At 34.0% G+C, this 22,529-nt stretch overlaps 1 protein-coding gene and 1 pseudogene across 1 annotated transcript; one reads left to right on the forward strand and one right to left on the reverse strand.

Annotated features, from left to right (window-relative positions):
* Positions 1 to 13,498: 13,498 nt before the first annotated feature.
* On the forward strand, positions 13,499 to 19,248 carry LOC116433864 (cytochrome P450 9e2 pseudogene; annotated as a pseudogene).
* Positions 19,249 to 19,399: 151 nt separating this feature from the next.
* Positions 19,400 to 21,454, reverse strand: LOC116433863 (cytochrome P450 9e2-like). The gene has a single exon (XM_031992422.2). The coding sequence runs from the start codon at positions 21,212 to 21,214 to the stop codon at positions 19,649 to 19,651; it is 1,566 nt and encodes a 521-aa protein (XP_031848282.2). The 5' UTR covers positions 21,215 to 21,454; the 3' UTR covers positions 19,400 to 19,648.
* Positions 21,455 to 22,529: the final 1,075 nt, after the last annotated feature.

Genomic DNA, 22,529 nt, shown 5'->3' on the forward strand with positions numbered 1-22,529 from the left:
CTCCAAAATGCAAGAAGTCAAACGGAGAACAGAGCAACAACATTTCGAAATCAAACTATAAGGGAAAATTTGAGCTATGCCCAAGCGACAAAAAGTAATGCAAAAAAAGCCGACAATAATAATAATACCAACACCGAGTTAATACTTCACCAATTTTTACATAAATTTGAAGCCCTACTTAATCAACTTATGAATCAGAACAATATCCTAATAAATCTATTAACATCCTTCATAAAAAATAAAACCAAATAACAATAATGGACGACGATCTTAGAATTTCTGTGAGGAACGTCAACGGTCTACTGCAACGAAAATTAGAAATAGAAGCCTTTCTCAATGTACAAAAAATTGACATACTATATAGAAACTACTTTAACATCTTCAGATACGAAACATACCATATTCCACACCCAAATGGAAGTGCACACGGAGGCACTGCAATAATTATAAACGAAAGAATTTTACACTATTAATTTACCAAATAGTTAAGGCAACAAGTATTAAAATAAAAGATGCTTGTGCACCACGCCATCAAGTAACAAAAGAACAGTTCGATAATTACTTCAACACATTAGGAGAGCGGTTCATGGCGGGAGGAGATTTTAATGCAATGTAAACCCCAAAGGTAGAGAAATGCAAAAAAACAAAGTTATTTAGAGGATACAAACATGTTCGTATAGGCAAACCAACCTACTGGCCATCCGACCTGGCAAAAATCTCAGATCTCCTAGATTTCTATGTGACCATAGGTATTTCGACAAGTTACCTTAGTATACGTCCAAACTTCGACATCTCATCGGATGATTCGCCAATTATATTAACATCAAATTCAAAAATAGTAGAAAAAGAAAGATGTTCATTTCTATAAACGCAAAAACTGACTGGCCTGCTGTTCGAACATACATCGACAAATATGTAGATTTAAAAATTTCCCTGAAAACAGAGGAGGACATAGATAAGGCGGTAGCATATCAGTTCATGCCGCAGATAAAAGCAGGTAAAAATACAATATCCACTATTTATACGTGAAACAATTACAGAAAAGCGGAACACCAGGTAAAGATGACAAAACTATAGACACCCAGAAGATAAGAAAAAACTAAATAAATTATCCAAAAAAATAAAGAAATTGCTCAGCAAAATGAAAAATGAGAATAACCAGGAATATTTACAAAATCTGTCCTCGTAACCACAAGATGACTATTCACTGTGGAAAATAAAAAAAAAACTTAAAAAGCCAAAAAACATATTCCACCTATACGCAAAAAAAATAATACGTAGGTTAGGGAAGATTACAACATAGGTGAAACGTTTGCTAAGCATCTATCTGAAATTTTTAAACCCAATGATACTACGAATGGTATTGGAATATTTAAACACACCGTTGCAACCCAGTAACCTCATCAATCACTTTAGTTCCAAGGAAATAGCGAAAGAAATAAGGTTGCTGAACAACATAAATGCACCAGGCTACGATTTAATCATTGCAGGAATACTGAAAGAACTTCCAAAAAAAAAAGCATTAATCGCAATAATACAGACATTCAACGCAATTATCAGGTTAGAATATTTTCCAATACAATGGAAATTTGCAGAAATTATCTCCATCCAAAAACTAGATAAACCTCCAACCGAAGCAATCTCCTAGATCCATCTCTTTGTTGCCTATCTTATAAAAACTCTTTGAAAAACTACTCCTGAAACGACTGGAACCTATAATAAAAGAAAAAAACTTAGTACCTCAACACCAATTTGGGTTTCATAAACAATACTACACGATTGAATAAATACATCGTATAGTGAACGAAATTGAAAGTAGTTTTGAAGAACACAGAGTATGCTTTGGAGCCTTCATAGATACAAGCCAATCCTTCGACGAGGTCTACCATACAGGGTTACTGTATAAAATCAAACAAAATCTCCCACATAACTATTACATCTTATTCAAATAATAGCGAAAGGTACTTTCACGTGAATCAAAATGTTAGTTTTTCCAAAATATACCCCATCCTAGCCGGTGTCCTACAAGGAAGTGTACTTGGGCCCATTCTATATCAGATTTTTACAGCAGATCTCCCATGCAACGAAAATGTAACAACAGCTACATATCTCTAAAACCCCTACAGGAATCTCTGAACAAAAAAATTGAATGGGGCAAGAAATAGAAGATTAAAATCACTGTAAAAACGTCTAGTCATATTACTTTCACAACAAAACGAAATTGTTTCGAAATCTTTGTATGATAATTAATTAAAGTCTTGAGAACAATAACAGCCGTCTCATGGTATGTCAACGGGGAAACTCTTTATAAAGATCTAGAAATAAAATACGTAAAAGAGCAAATTCAAAAATATGTAACGACATACAAGACAAATTGGGAACATACCCCAACGAACTGGCTATAAACTTGATACAAACTCCAAGAATCAGAAGACTGAAGAAAACAAAACCACACGACCTAATGGATAGACAATGAAGGAAAGGAAGTGGTAACATTACTGACGATTAACCACACGCATGCGATATACAAATTATCAAATTATCAAATTATCAAATTATCAAATTTGCTGGTTGGTTCACTAGAGCCAGTTGTAAATTTAAATTAAAAAGAAAAATAAAAAAAACATGTACATATTTACAAAATTGTTGAATGAATCTGTTCAAAAGTTTCCGGACACGTCATTTTATCAAAGATATTTTATAATATAAAGAAATTTACCTATTAGTTATCACAAATTATTGTTAATATCTCGTTGCCATTTCGTTTGCACTAATCACAGCAGAACAGCGTCGTGGCATAGAGCTTATTAATTTCGAAATAACAGTTGAAGGAATTTTATGTTTAAATTTGCTACCGTGTTGTTTCAGCTCTTCCCATAAATGCTCTATGGGATTAAGATCCGAGGATTGAGCAAGCCAGGTCAAAACGTTTATATTTTTGCATGATAACCACTGTTTAACTACTTTCGGAGTATGTTTTGGATTATTACCATGTTAGAAAATCCAATTTTCAAACATCCATATATTCTTTAATTTCTATTGATGGACCGACCTCTTAAGCGGAGAATACGCCCCAAATCTTTGTTTCCGCCGCCGTGTTTTACAGTTGGTATTTGGTATCTTTCGTTATATCTTCTACCAATCGGACGTCGTACTTATTGCTTTCCATCATTTCTGAATAGATTAAATTTCGATTCGTCTGAGAAAACGACGTTCTTCCATTCCTCAGTTGTCCAATGCAAATATTTCTTTGCGAATGTTAAACGAGCCTTCCGATTTTTTTTACTGATCAAAGGTTTTTCGCACCTGTTCGGCCAAAAAGACTAATATTAGCGACTCCTTCTTCACGTAATTCGTGCATAATTTGAGAAGCTGTCTTTCTTACGTCTCCTACAGATTTTCGTTTAATAATACGGTCTATCCTCACTGTTGTTTTTCTTGGTCTTCCACTACAGTAAATCGAATAATATATGTTTTGAATTGGTCTCGATGTCCTTTACGATATGGCAGAATAAAAAATGTGTATACCTATTTGTAAAACCCAAGGTGACCTTGACTTTGACATGAAAACAAACAGTTTTCGACATTTTTTTTACAGATATCTATTGTACACTCCATACCCTGCAACTCTTGTCTGAAACTTTTTTTCCTTAGATTACTGCAAGTGGGTGAGAAATCGTGCGTCGCGTTAGAGGTAACACCCTATACATAATATATATTATTAAAATTCGAATTATCACGAAATATTGTATAATCGAAATAACACAACTCGTGCTTCGCGCATTATTCCGTGTTTGGTGATACAGAGCAGACATTTAACAACATCTACAAATAGATAAACTGTTACGAATTTCCGCGAAAAGATTATTTTTTACTCAGCTTCGTTATCCTTGTCTCCATTGAGATTAATTATCACGACACCGTTAACATTATGCGACAGTCACATATGTAGGGTAGGCCGATACGAATCAGATCAGTTCGGATTTAACACCGAAAAACCAATAGTTAAAACCGAGAGTACAATTTTTTTTTTTATAATTTTGATATTAATACAGATTAAGCTTCAATGTTGGTAAAGAAAGATTTAAAAAAATTTTAAAGTGTTCGTTTATAAGTAAAAAACTGAAAAGTGAGAAATGACCAATTCGCTCCGAATTCTGGGATGAATTGGTTCATTTGGAAATCTAACAAAAATTTTGAGTTGTGTGAACATTTATTATTTAATGCAAAATTGTACAATTTAGTGATGATAAAGTCATAAGTATACTACCTTTTTACACTACATCTAATGGCACAGTTTTTGTGACACCAGCTTTTTCAAAGATTGCATGGATCCTAATATTCTGAAGGTAACTGGATAAATTTTTCTCTGCAATAAATGCAATATTATTCTCTGGAAGATTCTACAGTTACGTTATTAATTTATCCTTCTTTAGTAGTCTTTATCCTCCGTTTGATAGTGTCTTTCTTTAACCTAGTATTTAACTTCTGTTGTTTTTCAAAAGGTATCATTTAATTGATAGGTGAGATCAAATATGAAATTGATGTTTTAGTTATTAGACAAAATAGCTAAAGGCGAGTAAGTCTTCTTTACAGGGCTGTATAAAGTATGCGATAAATTTCCGCAGCTTGACGTATGTTCAGTTCTTTAGAGTTAGCTTTTATTACCGCGTTGTTTATTTTTCTAGGTTTTGTGATCCGTAATTTGTCTTTTTCTTACGTATGCACTATCTATATATAAATAATCATGACATTTATAACCACAGAAATATTCAAACGAGAAGAAAAAGTGATCCGATTCATTCCAAATGTAAGGTTATCAAGGTGAATACAGTAAGTAAACAAAATACAACATAATAATCTAAAGTACATTAAATACTGAATTTAGACACCTTAGGGAGTAATAATAATAAACATGTTTGAAATTCCAAGCTTAGCTTGCCATTTTAACTGTGAAATTGCAAGTGCTTACGTATTATAGACTAGCTACGATTTCGTTGCGTTCGCACGCGTTCACTTCGACTCTAACACGTGCCGGCGGCAAACAACGGTTTAAAACAATTGCAGATGTATTGGATTAGACGTGGAGAAGGAATACGAAGTAATATGGACGGTCACCATGCTCATTTTTTTAACAAAATGCATCCGCGACACCGTGCGTGTGCGGCTCGGAAGTCCCATTATAGTTACGACTACACAAGAATTCACGGTACACTTGTATGAGGTTCTACTATTGGTTTGTGTCACGTGTCACTTGCAACTGGCCGTTTTATAATCGAAGTTTTGTAAGCGTTCTGTAATTAGAGAACGATGCCATGGGAGGCGATCAACTGGAAAACCGCCCATCCCTCCATTTCCCCGGAGTATCCGTTCCGCGTCGATTCGCTTTACTCGTTAATCAAATCTGTTTGTACAGAAGAAAATACTATATTGGAAAGAAAAGCTGGTGTAAGTTTTAGAAATATTATTCTTATAAGTTCAAGCCGTTTATTTTTCTGCCATATAAAATAATCTATTAAATATAAAATTCTTATCACTTCGCGACTTGTCGCTTTCCAATATTTTTTACTAACTAAACTGAAGCGTAACGGTTTAGTCATTCAAATCCTTGTATCACTCTGTGATTAAAAAACATTCACGTATGCCGGTTTGCATGAATGTTTCTAGTCGATCGATTTCGATATTTTAGACATTTCTGCTGTGTTTAAAATTAACGTTTCAGATTAATGTTAATTCCTTGTCCTATGATTTCTTTCGTTGCTACGCTAGCTAAGATAACTTCGTCATTAATAATTTGCTAAAAAACAAAGAAGAATTCTCAATTTATCTACGATATATCCACGTTTATTTTAGAGCATAAAAATTCATATTAGAAAAATAGTAATTAATTTGAACCTAAAATAAGTGAGCGATATTCAGTTTTCTTGAACTTCCGTTTGACAACTTCTTTACGAGTCTGATTTCATATTGAGACTTTGAAAACTGTAGATTATAATCATGATATACATTCAAGATACGTAACTTTAAATGCCTATATCTTCAAAATTCCTGACTGTTTACACCTAATTGTACAACAGGATTTTATGAGCTGAATAATAAAATGGTAAAAACTTGGTTTGAATATTATTCTTTCAATCTGGTATTCCTCGCTTGGAGGTTACAGGAAGGCCCTGAGAAAGGCACTGCTTAGCCAGAGAAGCCTCTCTTGTCAGCATGGCTCTCGCTCTGTTTATTGGACCCCGAAACTCGATTAGATACTACATGTATACTACTATTGTACAAAAAATGATTGAAATCCGAGGAGGACAATCAGGGTCATTCCCTTGCCAGTGCTACCCTACTAACCTCACGGACACGCAGGGTGTTTCCCATAGGAATGACAGAAGCACGATGCATTGTGCGCAGCCAGGCAGGCTACAGATCAACGCTGCAGTAGGTCTGTGGGTTACGGTTCTCATTTTTTTCCTCCCTCCCAACCTTCTCCCCACCAAGCTCTCCTGCGCGCGTGCACTCTCTTACACAACATAGTCGAGATTCGGCAAACACGTTATCATGTTTTGGCCGTGACCTTTCGAGTTAACCTTCGTTGTCCGCGCCTCGACTATTTACGGTATTTGAAAGACAACGCTCCTCCAAGTTCGTCTGTCGGTGCAACGGTTTTCCGAACTCATCCGCGGAACTCTGCATTGGCTTCGTATATTTTGGTTCCACTTTTGTTTAGGGCAGAACTCAAAAGGCAACGGCTTTCTAAGTTTACTATTCTTGTTTACATAGTCTATTGGAAATTGGTTGAAATAATTCGTGAATATTGTGTGGATTCTTACACTAACTTTGTTTTATTTCTTGGAAGGTCGGAAGGACCTTGTATCACTTTGGAGGTCGCACTCTAACTGAAGGAAAAACCTGTGAAGCCATAGCGGAAAGTCTGTTACCCACTTGACCCGTTAAGTCCGGAATTTAATTTCAATAATCTCTTATTTTGCGCGCAATAAAATCAAATAATGAAGCGTATATTCGTCAAATTCAGGCCAAATGCACCTGTAATATATTCTAACGATACTCTAAGGCTAAACGTAAAAGAATGACATGCCTGTCTATAATTATCGTTAAAAAAATTAGCACCATTTAGAGTTTTAAGATGTCATGTATACTCGTCAAACGCAGTTAAATGATTAAAAAGAAAAGATCAGGACGGCATACAGTGTACTTCCAAGACTCTTAGGTATAAATAGTTACAGGCCTATGGGTCCGATGATATCTGGTCTATTATATTATTTTGACTAAAGGCAATGTTTCTCATACGTAACACAATTCAGTTTTGCTTACTAACAGATGCATTATTGGTAATAATCCAACACTACTATTGTCAGACTAATCGCTCCTACATTACTATTGTAAGACGACTCTGCGGAAAAAATAAATACCCTTTACTGTATTTAATTAAATTGTGTATTTTGAACAGAAAATAATGGAATTTACAAAACACGATCGGTCCGCATAATCGCTATAATACTGATCCGTTTCTTTTATTTTCGTTGTTCTCTTTTCGCGCAACGATGCTCTTTTTATGTTAACCGCGCACGACCGGTAACGTCAATCACGCTCTCACTTTCCCTTTTTCTTTCTTTCACTCTCACTCTGGCACTATATTATATGTAAAACTGTCATTATAACTTATTATAGTTATTAAATACGTAACATTCCGAATGAAACTTGTTTGTTTTACATAACACTATTTATGTAATGTTTGATTTCATATGATAGGTATAATTAGTATTGTAAACATGAGCGCTGATCCACGAGCCTTGAAAGCTACATTTCTTGGATTTGAGCGCTCAAGGCTCGAGTCTTCCGACTTGACGATTAGAGTCCTCTGTTATTATATTAACACTGCAAAGCTTAAACCTAAGAAATTTAAACATATAAGGTTTGAAGTTGAATATTACAAGCATTCGAAATTAAGAAACTAATTCATTTTGTTTTTAGTAAAGATATTAATTTTTGTGTAAAAACTTACAAAGTACTACTTTTTCCATTTGAAAATTTTGCAAAATAAAACGCTTCAACCACTGCCAAACTCGGAAACATTCTTAAGTAGCGAATCTTATCATTATCGCCGAAACTAGAATAAACAGTTTCTATGAATGACTTCTAAAATGATAAATGTCTTTACTGAAAATTCCAGAATTTCCTTTTTCTGAAATAATTTCTTAATAAAGAAAAACGTGATGAACTCAACATAAAAATATTATTCTATTTCGGACCATAACGATAAACATATTGATTAAGTATACTTTGTAACTTTTTCTTCCGTTAAAGAGTAACTTCCTCCGTTAAAAAAAATAAATTAAAAATAATACAATTGTGTAAATTATTTAATTAAAATGAACATTTTCAATTGCACAACACAATGACAGATATGAAAATGATTAATCATCGTTTAACAAGGGTGTCCGGGCGTTCAAACACATGGATGCTTGAATATTAATAGATTGTTTTAATTTGTTTCTTTTTGTAGTTATTGAATTTCCAACTTTTTAAAATGTCTGCTCACTCGGCACGCTTGTGGTAGGCACTGACAAGATATTTAAAATCATTCGGCTTAATGCTGGAAATGATTCTTTTCGATCGTTCCACCATGTAACAGGATCGATGTTCTCCAGTTCTCTTGACATATTTGCATATGTATGGATCTCATTACAATTCAACTCTTGTTGGCGGTACATGTTTGAAAATACTGAAAAACTACTAGACATTGAATTCTGTTTCTCAGTTTGTTTTACTGTATGCTCCCCTCTGTAATTGTTACTGTAAAAATAATTGGTTAACTTGTCCAACGCTTTGGAATTTCTTTTTTGGAGAAAATAACCTTTTAATCTGGGATCCAAGATTACTGAAAACTGAGCTAAGTCGTTAAGGACGTATGGCACACATTGGTCGAATTTACTTTCCATTGCGGAAACATATTCCTTCAGAGAAATGCTTTCTTTAAAATTTGACACGTTTTGCAATAAAACATCCACAACAATTTCCTACGTAACAAATACTAAGATGTTTAGTTCTAGATAATATTAGTGTCGCTTCATTGAAAGCACGTAAGTAATTAGTTTCCGATGTTTTATATTTAAAAAACTATAGCATACTCGAAAAATTTGTTTTATTTTTGACGAAAAAGGAATAAAATGTATAAGTTTTGTTATTTTCTTAATTTCATTTTCTATTTCTTTCAAACTTTATATGTAGTTGGTCGTTGCATTATTCGTAATAATAGCTACACATGTGTCTATACATTCAAATGTTTCACTGATATATTTTATTTTTTGCAAAACATACTCGACATTACGTGGGTATGGAACTACATATATCAAAATCAATTAAAACGATATATAATGTATTTTTTATCATAAAATAACTTGTGGCGACAATGTAGGGGTTATTTGTAACGGGGGTCCATGAACCATATGTTAAGGAAATTTTATTTTCTATTTTTTTAAAATATTGAATTACTTTATTTTGCTTTTCTTTACATGTACTTTGAATAATCCGAGTCATTATACATCCAGTAGGCAAGTCGAAATCAGATTTCAAGGCGTTAATAAATTTAATAAATCTTTCTTCTTCGACAATGCGAGAAAAATGCCTTCGACAAATTATGAATTCCATTAAAAATTTACAAAGATTCTTCCTATTGGTTATATGTGTTCCATTATTTTTTATATTCGAAATAATTTCTTTGTGACTTGTGTATTGTTAATTTAAAATACTTTGAAATGTTTTAAAAGAATATGAACGATCACACTTATAGTATTTTATTTTATAACCTTCTTTTAACAAACATTTATTTTCCAACAGCATTTAAAATTTCTATTTTTATTTAGAGTATTTACATGATGTAATGTTGTCCATCGTCCATCGTCCATCGTTATTTAATAACCTAAAGATAATATTTTCTATTATCTTTATTTATAATATTAATTAATACTTGATTATCTTATATAAAATATTAGTAACTACAGGATAAATATCTTAATACGAAATTTCTTAACTTTTTTCAGTAACTTTTTGTCGTTAACTGTTTGTCGCTAACGCTTGATGTTTTCTCAGACTCCCCTTACTGGTAACGAAAGTGAAGGCGTTCGTATTGTGCGCCACCTCTGGACAAAACTAGAAAAATTTGACTATTCGCATAATGAAAATTAAAGGTTACCAATGTATTGCTAAGTAGACCCTACTATACAAAATCATTTTCATTTGAAAAGTAACAATTTTGTGCAAATAAATTTTGCTTCTCTATTTACATAATGTTAGATTCGAAACGCAGAAAATATATTGCCATTGAAAAAACTTCATAATTTTCCCATAATGTAAGAAAAATATAACCATCATACGTTTAGCTCTACACCTTACTTACTTGTGTAAAGAATATATATATATATGATGTAATATACAATAATATAATATATAAGACTTCATAAATAATATATAATTATTTAATGTATTTCATTTTATTTATATTTTGTGCAGATTTTCTATACTAGTGAGCAAAATTAAAGAGTCACAATATTTCTGTTGAAAAATTTTCGAAGTTGAAAGTGATATTACAAGAAAGTAATTTGTTTCGAAGTATTAAATGACCTTAGAAAGTGGCTTTTCGAAATACTGCAGATCGCGAACAAATCGCTCTAGAACAAAAAGGCGGACGGCTTACTGAATACAACTGTGCTTGGAAGAACGCCGGGACGGATCTTAATGTATGATAAAATCATTCGCGAAGTTGTACAACTGTATGAAATCGATGATGTATTAATTATGTTAATATATCGATTTTTACATAAAGATTCATGGTAGAAAAGTAATGATCTATTGAATGTTGAGTATATACAATACTTACCTGAAAATTTTGATACTGAAGAAAAATTCGTACAACTTTTCCAAAACAAATGCAAAGAGTTGCCAGAAATTTTAGGAGTAAAATGCGTAGTCAAAAAATGCCTAACTTTCGACATAGCACAGTACCTTTCGAGTGCTCCAAGGATAAAAAAATTTGTAAGACACTGTTCCTCACATATTCAGGTACCTGAAACAACAACAATTCTGCGGACGATCTAATTTGAATCCAAAAGTTCTATTCGAATCGCACCACGCTAAATAGAACAAGTATCGTATATCGCAAAATAGTGAGCTGTAAAAGAAAAGTGGAAATTCAAACGCTGTCGTTGGTAACTCCACCGCTCAAAGTCCTGACGGCGGTACATAGAGGCATTCCCGAAGGAATAGTCGTAACAGTTAAATCGAAAATTACGTCGAGCGTTAAAACCAGTATATCACACCTTCGCACCGTAGTCTCTAACGTAGTATTTCCTGCAATTTTTACTTGTCACCCTTTAACTGTTTCATCTATTTTGAAATTATTTTTCATAAATAGAAATAAATTTCAACTTATTTATTTTTATGCGATGACAAGTATATTCGAGAAAAACAGAGTGTGTACTGGTTGTAAAGTTAAAATGTTTAGTAACAGAAAGACAAATCTTTCTATTGAATTTTCCAGATTATTTATGTTTTTATCGTTTGAACATTAATATTATTTGTGAAATTAAAAATGTAATAAATCCATTAACAAGCATATAACCAATATTTTAATTAAATCGTTACGCACATTAGACAGCCCGCACACTGCTAGTTAAAATCGAATAACACGGGTTTGAGACTTTAATTTTTGTTAGAAATATGTTAATCTTAAATATTTGCGTGGACCAGTGCATGTTTGTTTCTTCTTTCGTCTGCCCATGTTGTTCAGCGATATGTGTTTGGAATATTTTCTTTTGTTTTGTTAACATCTAATTACTTTTTAGAAATTATCAGTATATTTGGTAAATTTTCCTATCGGTTAAGATTAGATGTGTTAATGTCAATCCACGGTAGGATGACATTTTGAGACCATTAGTTTTGAGTTGCTTATTTTTCTACGATACAGACATTTGAAATATAATGCAAAATATTACTGTTGTTTCTACAATTTATCATGTTCCTCGTTAAAACTGCTTCTGTATAAATCTTCACGGTTACTTAGCAAGATTTACTGTATTCCCTTTAGAACTACAACTTATTCTTGTATTATAACAGCACAGTTTTTTAATCTGTTAACTGCATTATGCAGTGAAGTTTTGAAAAATTCTAATGTTGATTCATGCATAGATTCGTGTTTTAAATTTCAACGCGTTTTAGATATGTAAGACATATTCAAAAACATATTCAATAATAAACATGTTTTCTTTATTTCCAATTACTTTTACAATGCAAGTATTTTACACTCCATTACAAATTTTTTGATAATAAAGCAATACGGGCTGAAAATTTCGCCTATACTTTTGCAGAGAAAAACCGAAAAATTACTCATGAATTAAGGGTTAAACAGCCAATGCAAATCATCTTTATAGTATAAATGGATGCTTTATTTGGAATCGATAAATGGGTGGAAAACACAAGTCAGTGCGAATAATAACCATGCTTTTCATGGTTAACAGGATAATTATCTAAAGAATATCTAATTGAACCGCCGACCTAGATAACTAAGACTATCCCATGGACATATAGTTTGTCATCGTGTCTACTCGTATTACAAAAACCCGCGAGAGCAAATGTTTTCCGCTAAGCTAAACGTGAATCAGTTATATTATATTTTTGTTTCTTAGTTTCTATTCGTTTTCTTCATAATATGACTAACATGTAAATTTAATAAATACCATTATTTAATAAATATTGTTGAAAAAGTGTCCGAAACTAGGGGGATTCCCCCTACTGCAGGTAATGGGCAAATGTTCGTTTCTCTAAAATGAAGCAACATACTACGAATTACCGCATACTTTTTTATACTACCCGTCCTGAGACATCCTGTATACGAAATTGGCACTGTTTACTGCCAAGTAAGTACATTGCTTCGAAACTGAGCGCAACATCAACACCCGTTATTCAAATCTCCGGAATTAAGATAAACAGAACTCTTATTCGAAGTACCAATAATATCGTCACACTTAAGGCGATATTCTAAACACACCACGTAATCTCTGCTAACTTAATTTAAACACGTATTCCAAGGCGAACACCTACTGATCTATGACGCATAGTAGCTAATTTGGTCGGTTTAACTGATCATGAATAGATCCATGAATTAGTTTTATTCATTCTAAATATATATGAGAATGACTGTTCGAAAATATCTTCAGTGTAAAATAAAATAAAACATAAGTAGAAGAAGTAAATAGATAAAATAAAGCATCAATAAGATAAATGCATGGATGAAATGAAACATTTATCAAAAATAATTAATTGAATAATACTTATAAATGAAACAATGAATGAAGAAGGAACGGACAATATTTTGAATTGTCGTTAATGATGTGACGGTCTATACAAAACTTCTCCCGAAAGATGGAACGCTTGTCGTTACTTCGCATTAATAGGAGGACTTTGTACTCCATTATGTTAGTCGCACGCGAGACGGAGTATTTTGCTGAATGACTCATCGTTTATCGTCGACGACTCGGAAGAGTGTGTACTTTGAGAAACAGTTGTCGCGGAAACACAGTGTCTATAATAGATCCAAGTCAGTTCACTTCTTTAAACAAAAATATTCAACCTTCACTCACCATCTCTTACAATTCAACCTGTAAATAATTAACAAACACAGCCAAATCTAAAATCTTTTGCAATGAGTATCTTAATAATTTTAATTATTATAATTGCGTCGCTAGTGCTCTATTATTGCTATTTGAAAGAAGAAGACCTTTTTAAAACACATGGTTTACCTTTCAAAATGTCTGTTCCCGTGCTCGGTAGTACGTGGTCAGCCATGATATCCTTCAAACCATTCGCCAGTGTGGTGCAAGAGATATACAATACGAATCCCGAAGCGAAATACGTTGGATTGCATCATCGTATGGCGCCGGTGATAATGATACGTGATCCGGAGCTACTAAAATCTATCGCGATCAAACATTTCGATCATTTCCCTGATCACCGTAGCTTCGGTAGTCTTAACATCGATCCATTTTTCGCTAAAAACCTATTGCTCCTTCGAGGAGAAAGATGGAAAGAAGTTAGAGCACTATTAACACCAGCGTTCACATCTAGTAAGATGAAAGAGATGTTCAAATTGATGTCCGAATGTGCTGCGAACATGGCGGATCATTTGGCAGCCTTGAAAGAAGAAAATAATGTGATAGAACTGAAGGACATCTTTACTAGATTCGCCAACGATGTTTTCGCGAGTTGCGCGTTCGGAATTAGTATCAACTCGATGGTCGAACGGAACAACAAGTTCTACGTTCTTGGCAAAGAGATTCTGGACCTCCACGGTGGCAATGTCTTCAAGTTATTGGCAATGATCCTTTTTCCAAGATTCTCCAAAATGCTCGGTTTAAGGATAATAAGAAAAGAAGTTGTGAACTTCTTCGAGGAGGTAGTGTCAGCTACAATTGCTACTAGACAGAGGACAGGCATCTATCGCCCAGATTTCATTCAACTGATGATGGAGAACAGAACTAAATTAGGTCCGGAAAAACACCTGAATAACTTGGATATCGCCTCTCAGGCGTTTACTTTCTATTTTGGAGGTTTCGAGACTACATCCACCCTTTTATGCTTCGCTAGTCACATGTTAGCAGTGAATCCTGAGATTCAAAAGAGGCTGCAGGAAGAGATCGACCAGGTCCTAATGAATTCTAATGGTGAAATCCCTTATGAAACCATGAATGGAATGAAGTATCTCGAGGCTGTAATTAACGAGACTCTGAGATTGTACCCGGTAATACCTTTCACTGACAGAGAGTGCGTGAAACCTCTAGAGTTGCCTGCAGCCTTACCTGGGTTGAAGCCATTTAAAATGGAAATGGGCTCACATATTTGGATACCCATTTATGCGATTCAACGTGATCCGAGGTACTTCGATGAGCCCGAACAATTTGATCCTAGCCGATTCTTGAATAAAGAAGTTAATTTAACTAATTCTGGTGCCTTTGAACCTTTTGGCATTGGACCCAGAATATGCATCGGTAACCGGTTCGCGATGTTGCAAAGTAAAGTTGCATTATTCCATATTCTTGCCCGCTGCGAACTGAAAGTTGCCACGAAAACTGCGGTACCTTTGAAGCTTGGAAACGGAGGTGCATTCCTGAAGGCTGAAAATGGATTTTGGTTGGAAATTCAACCGAGGAATAATCAAGATGTGTTTATTAATTGAATGAAGCTTAATTGAAATGCTACTATTATTAGAGTTGAAATTTTTAGAAGAAGGTTTCGTTGCTGAGACATGAATTTTGTGTCTACAATTGCTCGAGATACTGTAAATATATTTTGATTATTAAACAATTTGATCATCAGCATCAATTAATTACTATTCCTTGTTAATTACGGTGGGAACTCGTATTTTCAATTTTTTTACAAGTTTTCTTATTATTTGTAATACACTGATAATAATCTTGCTCAATGATCGACGTCAGTAACCGTAATTACATATTTTGTACCTGAGTCGTACGTATATGTAGGTATATATACATATATAAATGCGCGAAAATGCTGTTTGAACTTATTACAATGTGTATTAAAGAGAACTTTCTAGAAGTAATTGCATTATCCAAATTTTATAGGCATTTATGAAAATGTAATACTTGCATCAGACGTTGACCATTTTTGAAAACGAGAAAACTAGTAATTGACAATTGGGGGAATAGAAGGACAAATACAGATGAAAAGAAGTTAATTCTATACAAAATCTAATTCAGGAATGGAGTAAATGCTTCGAGTTTCGTTTGATTCGGTAGGCTTATTAATATGAGAAACTATATTATTAATATTTTCGTAGGAAAATATTCACCTTTACATAAAAATATTGTATATTCATCTTCAGTCCTTTTAATAGGTAGACATTTATGATTGTTCGACAATTCATTTCCTTCCGTAGACTCTTCGTTACCATCAATTTCTACATAATCGGAAATGTCTAAGTAAATGCACTTTAATATTTTGTTGATTTTAATTGTACTACGTAAGTAGTTATTGAATAAATTTAAACTCCACTAAATTGAGTCAATAATTGACCGTAGTTTCAGTTAATAGTTGACCATATAGCCGTCTACTAAAATGCATTATATTTCAAGTTCGAAAGTTTTGTTCTGTATTTCTGATGAAATTATATGTAAAGTGGATATACTGTAATCAGTTAATAAATTTTAACAATTTATGTCAGTAATTCACCACACTTGTCAACTTTTAGAAATAATAAGAATGACAAGATACAATAGATAACCTTACTTTTAATTATGTTCTTTGAGGTTCGGATAACAGAAACATGACATTCATTAAATATAAAACTATTGCAACTTAAGTAATGCAGGATTCGGTCATAAAAAGTTAAAAGCTTAGGAATTTCTTACCGTGAATTATACGCCGTTCCTTAACGACAGCATTAAGGAAATTACACTACGGAGGCATACAACCAACATCAATGAAATAAATCGTTACTTTTAATGATAAACAGTTTAATTTAGGTAAAAGTATATCGGAGTTGAGTTGGTAGATGCTGCAACATATCTATCGCGCCTTTAGCAAAAGATTATTACTTTTAAAAATCTTATTTTTTACGTTTTCTTAACAAATGGTTCAGTGAGTTATATATCCCCTTTTATTCGTGCGCAATAATTTCCAAACAATCTGTATCTTTCTAAATTGTTTATAATGTACTTTGGGAACCTATACAGAAAAAAGTATTCAATAAAAACTGCAGATCGCATGGTACTCTAGAAGAAGGGACAGCTAATTACTGATATGTTCCATCACGTTTCAGAATACACACAGTCCCACTTTAATCTGTAAATAAAATTATTTCCGGAACTAATTGTTCTTTAAAAATTATGAAAAATGTTATTTTGTCTGTTGCGATAGACTTTCGACGGAGATAGATTAAAATAATTTTATAGAGAATGATCCGCCGTAACTGATCGACGTAAAAATATTATGTAACATTATTAATACTATTTCCTACCCACGTCCCTCTAGAGAAACCAGGCGTACTAAATTAGCGGGCGCTCAAAACAAACAAAAATTGCACTTGAGTAATTTTTTAAGCAACGAATAATTTTGCAGATATTCCTGAGAGCAATGAAGGTACAAGAAATTGAATAAATCATTCTCAATGGTATCAGTACCGCACGTGTTACATAAGATGTACAGTTGTTTGCAATGTCAATTGAGGGCTGTGTTATTACATTCAATTTCCATTTAAAGGTTGTGTATAACTTGGAAACATGTAACAATGATTTCCCGTGTATTTTTGCTCGTATGCAAATTTAAAATTTTTCCGTACTTTTATAATATTTATTTTATTTGATTCCGCGTAATGTCTAATAAAGAATATTTAAATTTACAATTATCATAAAGATTTAATTGTACAAATAGTTCACCTGAAAGTGGTCCAAAGTTCAAGTGTTTTAAGTAATTTTGAAAAGATTTGCAATATAGTTAATGTGTTCACAGTTCATCTTTGAAGTGACTGAAATGATTGTATTGACAGAACAGTCTTGTCGTTTTGGTTTCACTGCTACATTCGACTAGTGTTACGCAAATGAGTATATACCTATCTTTAGATAAAAATTGTCAAACAAAACAAAGTAGGCAACGCATAGTTTAATAAAACTTAAAAAATGAAATTTTCTTAAAAAGTACAAGATTTTTTGGGCGACCTAATATAATCAGATAATTCCTCTTATCATACTTACTGTTGACAGACAATAAAAAAGTGGTAAATAGTACCACGCTAGTTTGAGTTGACGAATGTAAATTTCTTTTAAGAGTTAATTCCAGTGATTGATTTGTTCAGATGGTAAAAGGATTAGATTAATAATTATATAGGATGTACTGAATATCGTGATGTGAATTAATCTCAATGATTACACCGTGATTAAAATTCTAAAGCTATCAGTAAATTTTACTGCGAAACATATATATAGAAAGGAATACGCTATGCTTAAAACATGAGGTACGTCGGGAAATTGGTATCAGTGTCAGAGAGATAAGACAACAATGCCTGTTGAGATATGTTCTTTTATAGATAATTCCTTTAAAAAGGAGACATAGAAATAATATGAGTTTACAACAGTATAAAATGTATTAAACTAATAATTTTGTTGGTATTATTTTCATAACGATTAAGTCGCGATAATGAAGTCAAAATTTATTTTATTTACTTAAAAAAGTATTGGATTGTAGTTGAAATACAATCTTTTCATATTTTGATCCAATTTTTATGCAACATGAGAATAAACATTTAAATTTAAAAACACTGCTATTTTATTCAGAAATTATGTATTAAATAATGCTACTTCTATGAAATGTTATATTTATATCAAAATATTATACGCTTAATTTGTTGCATCACTCATTAACAAAATATCAAAACTGTAAAGCAGTTCTATATTATAATTTATTAGAAATTTCACACTTTGTTATACCCGGGGCAGCAGGTTCTCCTGAAATATGTACCTTTAAATATTATTTAGAAGCAGAACATTGCCACTTAATTCTAGGAATAAAGTAATCTTATAAATTATACCTCATTCAATTTATATGTAAATTAATCGAATATTGTGTATTTATGTACACGAACTACCCCTCCAAATCTAAAACACCAAATCAATTTTAAAAAAATAATAAAAGAACGATAAGAACTTCAACATTCAACTGTTTTCAATGTTATTTGACGTCGTTGTAAATCAATATAATCTGACACTTACATGTAGAAAGATACTTCTACGTCATGCGACAATAACAACGAATTGATCTGCGATAAAAGGTACCAAGGTATCGTCGTATTTTTTAACTTGTGTAGATAATAAGTAAAACGCAATTTCATTCTGTATCAAAACAACTTGATTCAGTCAATAGTAATCTTCAATTCAATAAATTTTTCCAAAAAATAGATATAAATAATCAAGAATTGTAAAGGTTATAATAGAACATTTGATTACTTGTTTCAATAGAACGAAATACCTTTTTTTTTTATAAAGCTAGTCATATAACCTGTAATTCTATTTAAAACTGCGCATTACGAAAGTCTTCTTATTCAAGTAGTCAACGGGAAAACATTCAATTTCATTAGAATAGTATGCAATTTATAATTTAAATTGTATCTACGTTATGAAATAAATAAAGTTTGTAAAAATATTTTTCAATTTCATGCCTAATTGAAATACTTACTTACTTTAATCCAATCTAAACATAATAATTAGGGTTCCAACGTCATAATGTGAAAAGCTAAGTACTGACATGGAACTCTAGGACTGTTCACACCTAAATGTGCATTCTGTAAATAAAATTCGGTGTTTGTCATCAGCAAAACACGATATACATTGATTATGCAAGTATATTTGTAAAATTGGTAGAAACGTGTACAATAATTACTATATAATATTCATTGAACATAGTCAACGATACTGTCATTATTATACTTTCACAGCGTGCATTATACTATTAAACAAGGATTGATGCCAAACTTACATACCACTGTATTCAGAAATAATCATCACCTAGATGTTTCTATAAAAATTATGCTATAATAAAACAATATATTACAAAAATAGAAGAACGTACTCTACTAATATGTAGCATTGCCATTGCTCACGGAATTCACAAGTACGGGAGTGGCGATTTTCCTCGGCACGACGTCGAACCAAAATCCACCTTCAGCCGTCATTTGGAACCCTTTCTTGCTCAACTTCATCGGTATAGGTGTTCGTTCATTTGGTTTGAGGTTGCAGCGAGCGAACACGTGGAACAGCAACACCTTGGCCTCGAGCAGCGCGAACCTGTTGCCGATGCACATTCTCGGACCCAAGCCGAAGGTCAAAAACATTCCGGAATTCAGGATTTTCTTCGGATCGTCGAGGAAACGGTCCGGATTGAACTTCGTAGGCTCCTCAAAGTATTGAGGATCGAATTGCACCCCGTAGATTGGTATCCAAAGGTACTCATCCTTCTTGACTAGATGCGGCTTTCCTCCTGGCAGCGGAGGCGGCAGTTCGAAAGGTTTCGTGCAGGCTCTGTCCACACCAACGATCACCGGATACATCCTTAGAGCTTCGTTTATAATAGCGTCTAGATACTTCATGTCGTTAATCGCCTCATACGACACCTCTCCTTTGCCGTTCTCCAGCACCTCGTCGATCTCTTCCTGCAACCTCTTTTGAACCTCCGGATTCACTCCTACTTCATATGCAGCAAAGCACATCAGGGTCGAGGTGCTCTCGAACCCGCCGAAGAAGAAAACAAACGCTTGCGCGGTCATGTCCTCGATCGTCAGTTCTTTGCCTGGACCCAATTTTCCTCTAGTTTCCATCATTAACTGAATCATATCCGGTCGCACGATGCCCTGCTCGTCCCTAGCTTTAATGGTCGACGAGATCAAATCCTGGAAGAATTCTGCAATTTCCTTGTCCACCAGCTTCATACCCAGCAACCTCAAAAGCCTTGGCGAAATGCGCATCAAGAAGAACTTGATAGACTGCCACCTGCCGAAATGGGTGGCTCTCCTGCCGTACACATAGAACGTGTTGTTACGGTTCGACATCGAATCCACGGTCACGCCGAAGGCACAGGTGGCGATCACGTCGTTCGTGTATCTGGTGAACGTGTCTTTCAACTCCATGGACCTTTCCTTTACGGGTACCGTAGCCAAAATCTCCCCGTACCGTACCGCACACTCGCGCATCAATTTGTACATTGCTTTCATTTTGCTGGACGTGAAAGCTGGGCTCAACAAGGTTCTCACTTCTTTCCATCGTTCTCCGCGTAAAGCGAATAAGTTCTTACTGAACAGCGGTTCCGATGAGTCCGCCTGCGAGCGATGGTCCTGGAAATGCTCGAAATTCTTCACCGTGATGGACTTCAGCAGCTCCAGGTCGCGGATCATAATCACCGGCGTGAGGAAGTCGAAAAAGCCGACGTACTGTGCTTCGGGGTGGACATTGTAAAGTTGTTGAACTAACTCGGCGAAGGTACATTTTTGCGCGACCCCTTTCCACAGGCTACCCAAAACCGGCAACGACGGCGCGACCGGAATCCCGGTATTGTGGAAGAAACTATACACAGTTCTTATGTAATAATAGATCGCCGCCGCACCCACGACGAGCAAAGCCGAGGTCACCGTCCACGCATCAATCATGCTGATCGCTTCAACTTATTGGACGATGTGTTATGCATCTATCGCGGAGTACGATAATTGTATTTCTTCACTGATTCTTCTTTCCCGATAGAGCACGTTTTCGTCATTCAGAGTTCGATGATGTTGATGTAAGATGGAACGCGATCCTAGTAATGGACTCGTGAATGCTAGCTGTCTGGCTACTGCGTGCTATGGCGTTATACTGACATCATTCAGTCAAACCGCGATCTTTTATTGCATTTCACCGCTTCAAGCTGTGACAGTGTATGCGTTGCGTCGTCACGCAGATCATCGGTCCTGTGTTCATGCATCCCCACCCTGCATTCGCAGTGTCTGTCATTGATTGGTTTAAATGTACTATTTGCGTGTGTAATCTATTATTCCAGTTCGCTCCGTTATCTCAAAATGGATGACATACCAACATTCAACACACGTTGGATACTGTCTAAGATGTGTATATTTCTTGTTGTTCTGTATTGGTTTTAATCGGTGATTTTGCTCGGTATTGATCACAGTTTCGATAACGCGGCATTTGATAAAAAGCCACGTCATACAGATGGGAATTTAGAAAGGTTTCAAAGACAATTTCTTCATTCAGAAGTCAATTTCAAAAATGTATTCTAAACTAAAACATTTTAATTCCTCGAGATAGTTCATACTATATAATTAAGTCAGTACATGGAACACTGATTTACCAAGTATCACACTATTCGAATATTACAGTCCCTGGCCATAGAATTAGGACCACTACAAATTTTAAGCATTTTTCGCGTTTTCCGTAAAATTAAAAGGCTTGGTGAATTTGTAATGATATAATTTATTAATTACTAACATAATACACTACTGCTGTACATAATATTGTTATCACATGTTAGTATCTTGTATTTCCACCTTTTGCTTTGATGACAGCTTGTACCCTTTCCGGCATGCTCCGTATACGTTGCTTGATTATATCCTTTATATCTTCATTATTTTCCCAAATTACTGGAATTTTTGTTTTTAACTGTGATAATGTGGTGTTTGGAGATTCATAAACTATTCATTTAAGTAGGCTCCAGACGTTTTCTATAGCATTCATGTCGGGAGATTTGCCTGGCCATGGGAACAAGGGGATATTTTTTGATAAAAGCAATGTTTTAATGGATTTGGCTTTGTGACATGGTGCTCTATCGTGTATATATGTATATTGGGATCCTAAAGATGTGTAAAATGGAAGAAATCGATTTTTTATGACATCTTCGTACTGTTTAGCATTCATAGTTCCATTAACAAAATAAAGTGGGCCTGGTTTTTCAATTGTTATACAGGACCATAT

This window comes from Nomia melanderi, chromosome 2 (assembly GCF_051020985.1).
Source record: "Nomia melanderi isolate GNS246 chromosome 2, iyNomMela1, whole genome shotgun sequence".
In the NCBI taxonomy this organism is placed as follows: domain Eukaryota; kingdom Metazoa; phylum Arthropoda; class Insecta; order Hymenoptera; family Halictidae; genus Nomia; species Nomia melanderi.

Coding starts and splice junctions, on each gene's coding strand:
- LOC116433863 (XM_031992422.2), bottom strand. CDS start 21,214: ATGATTGATGCGTGGACGGTGACCTCGGCTTTGCTCGTCGTGGGTGCG.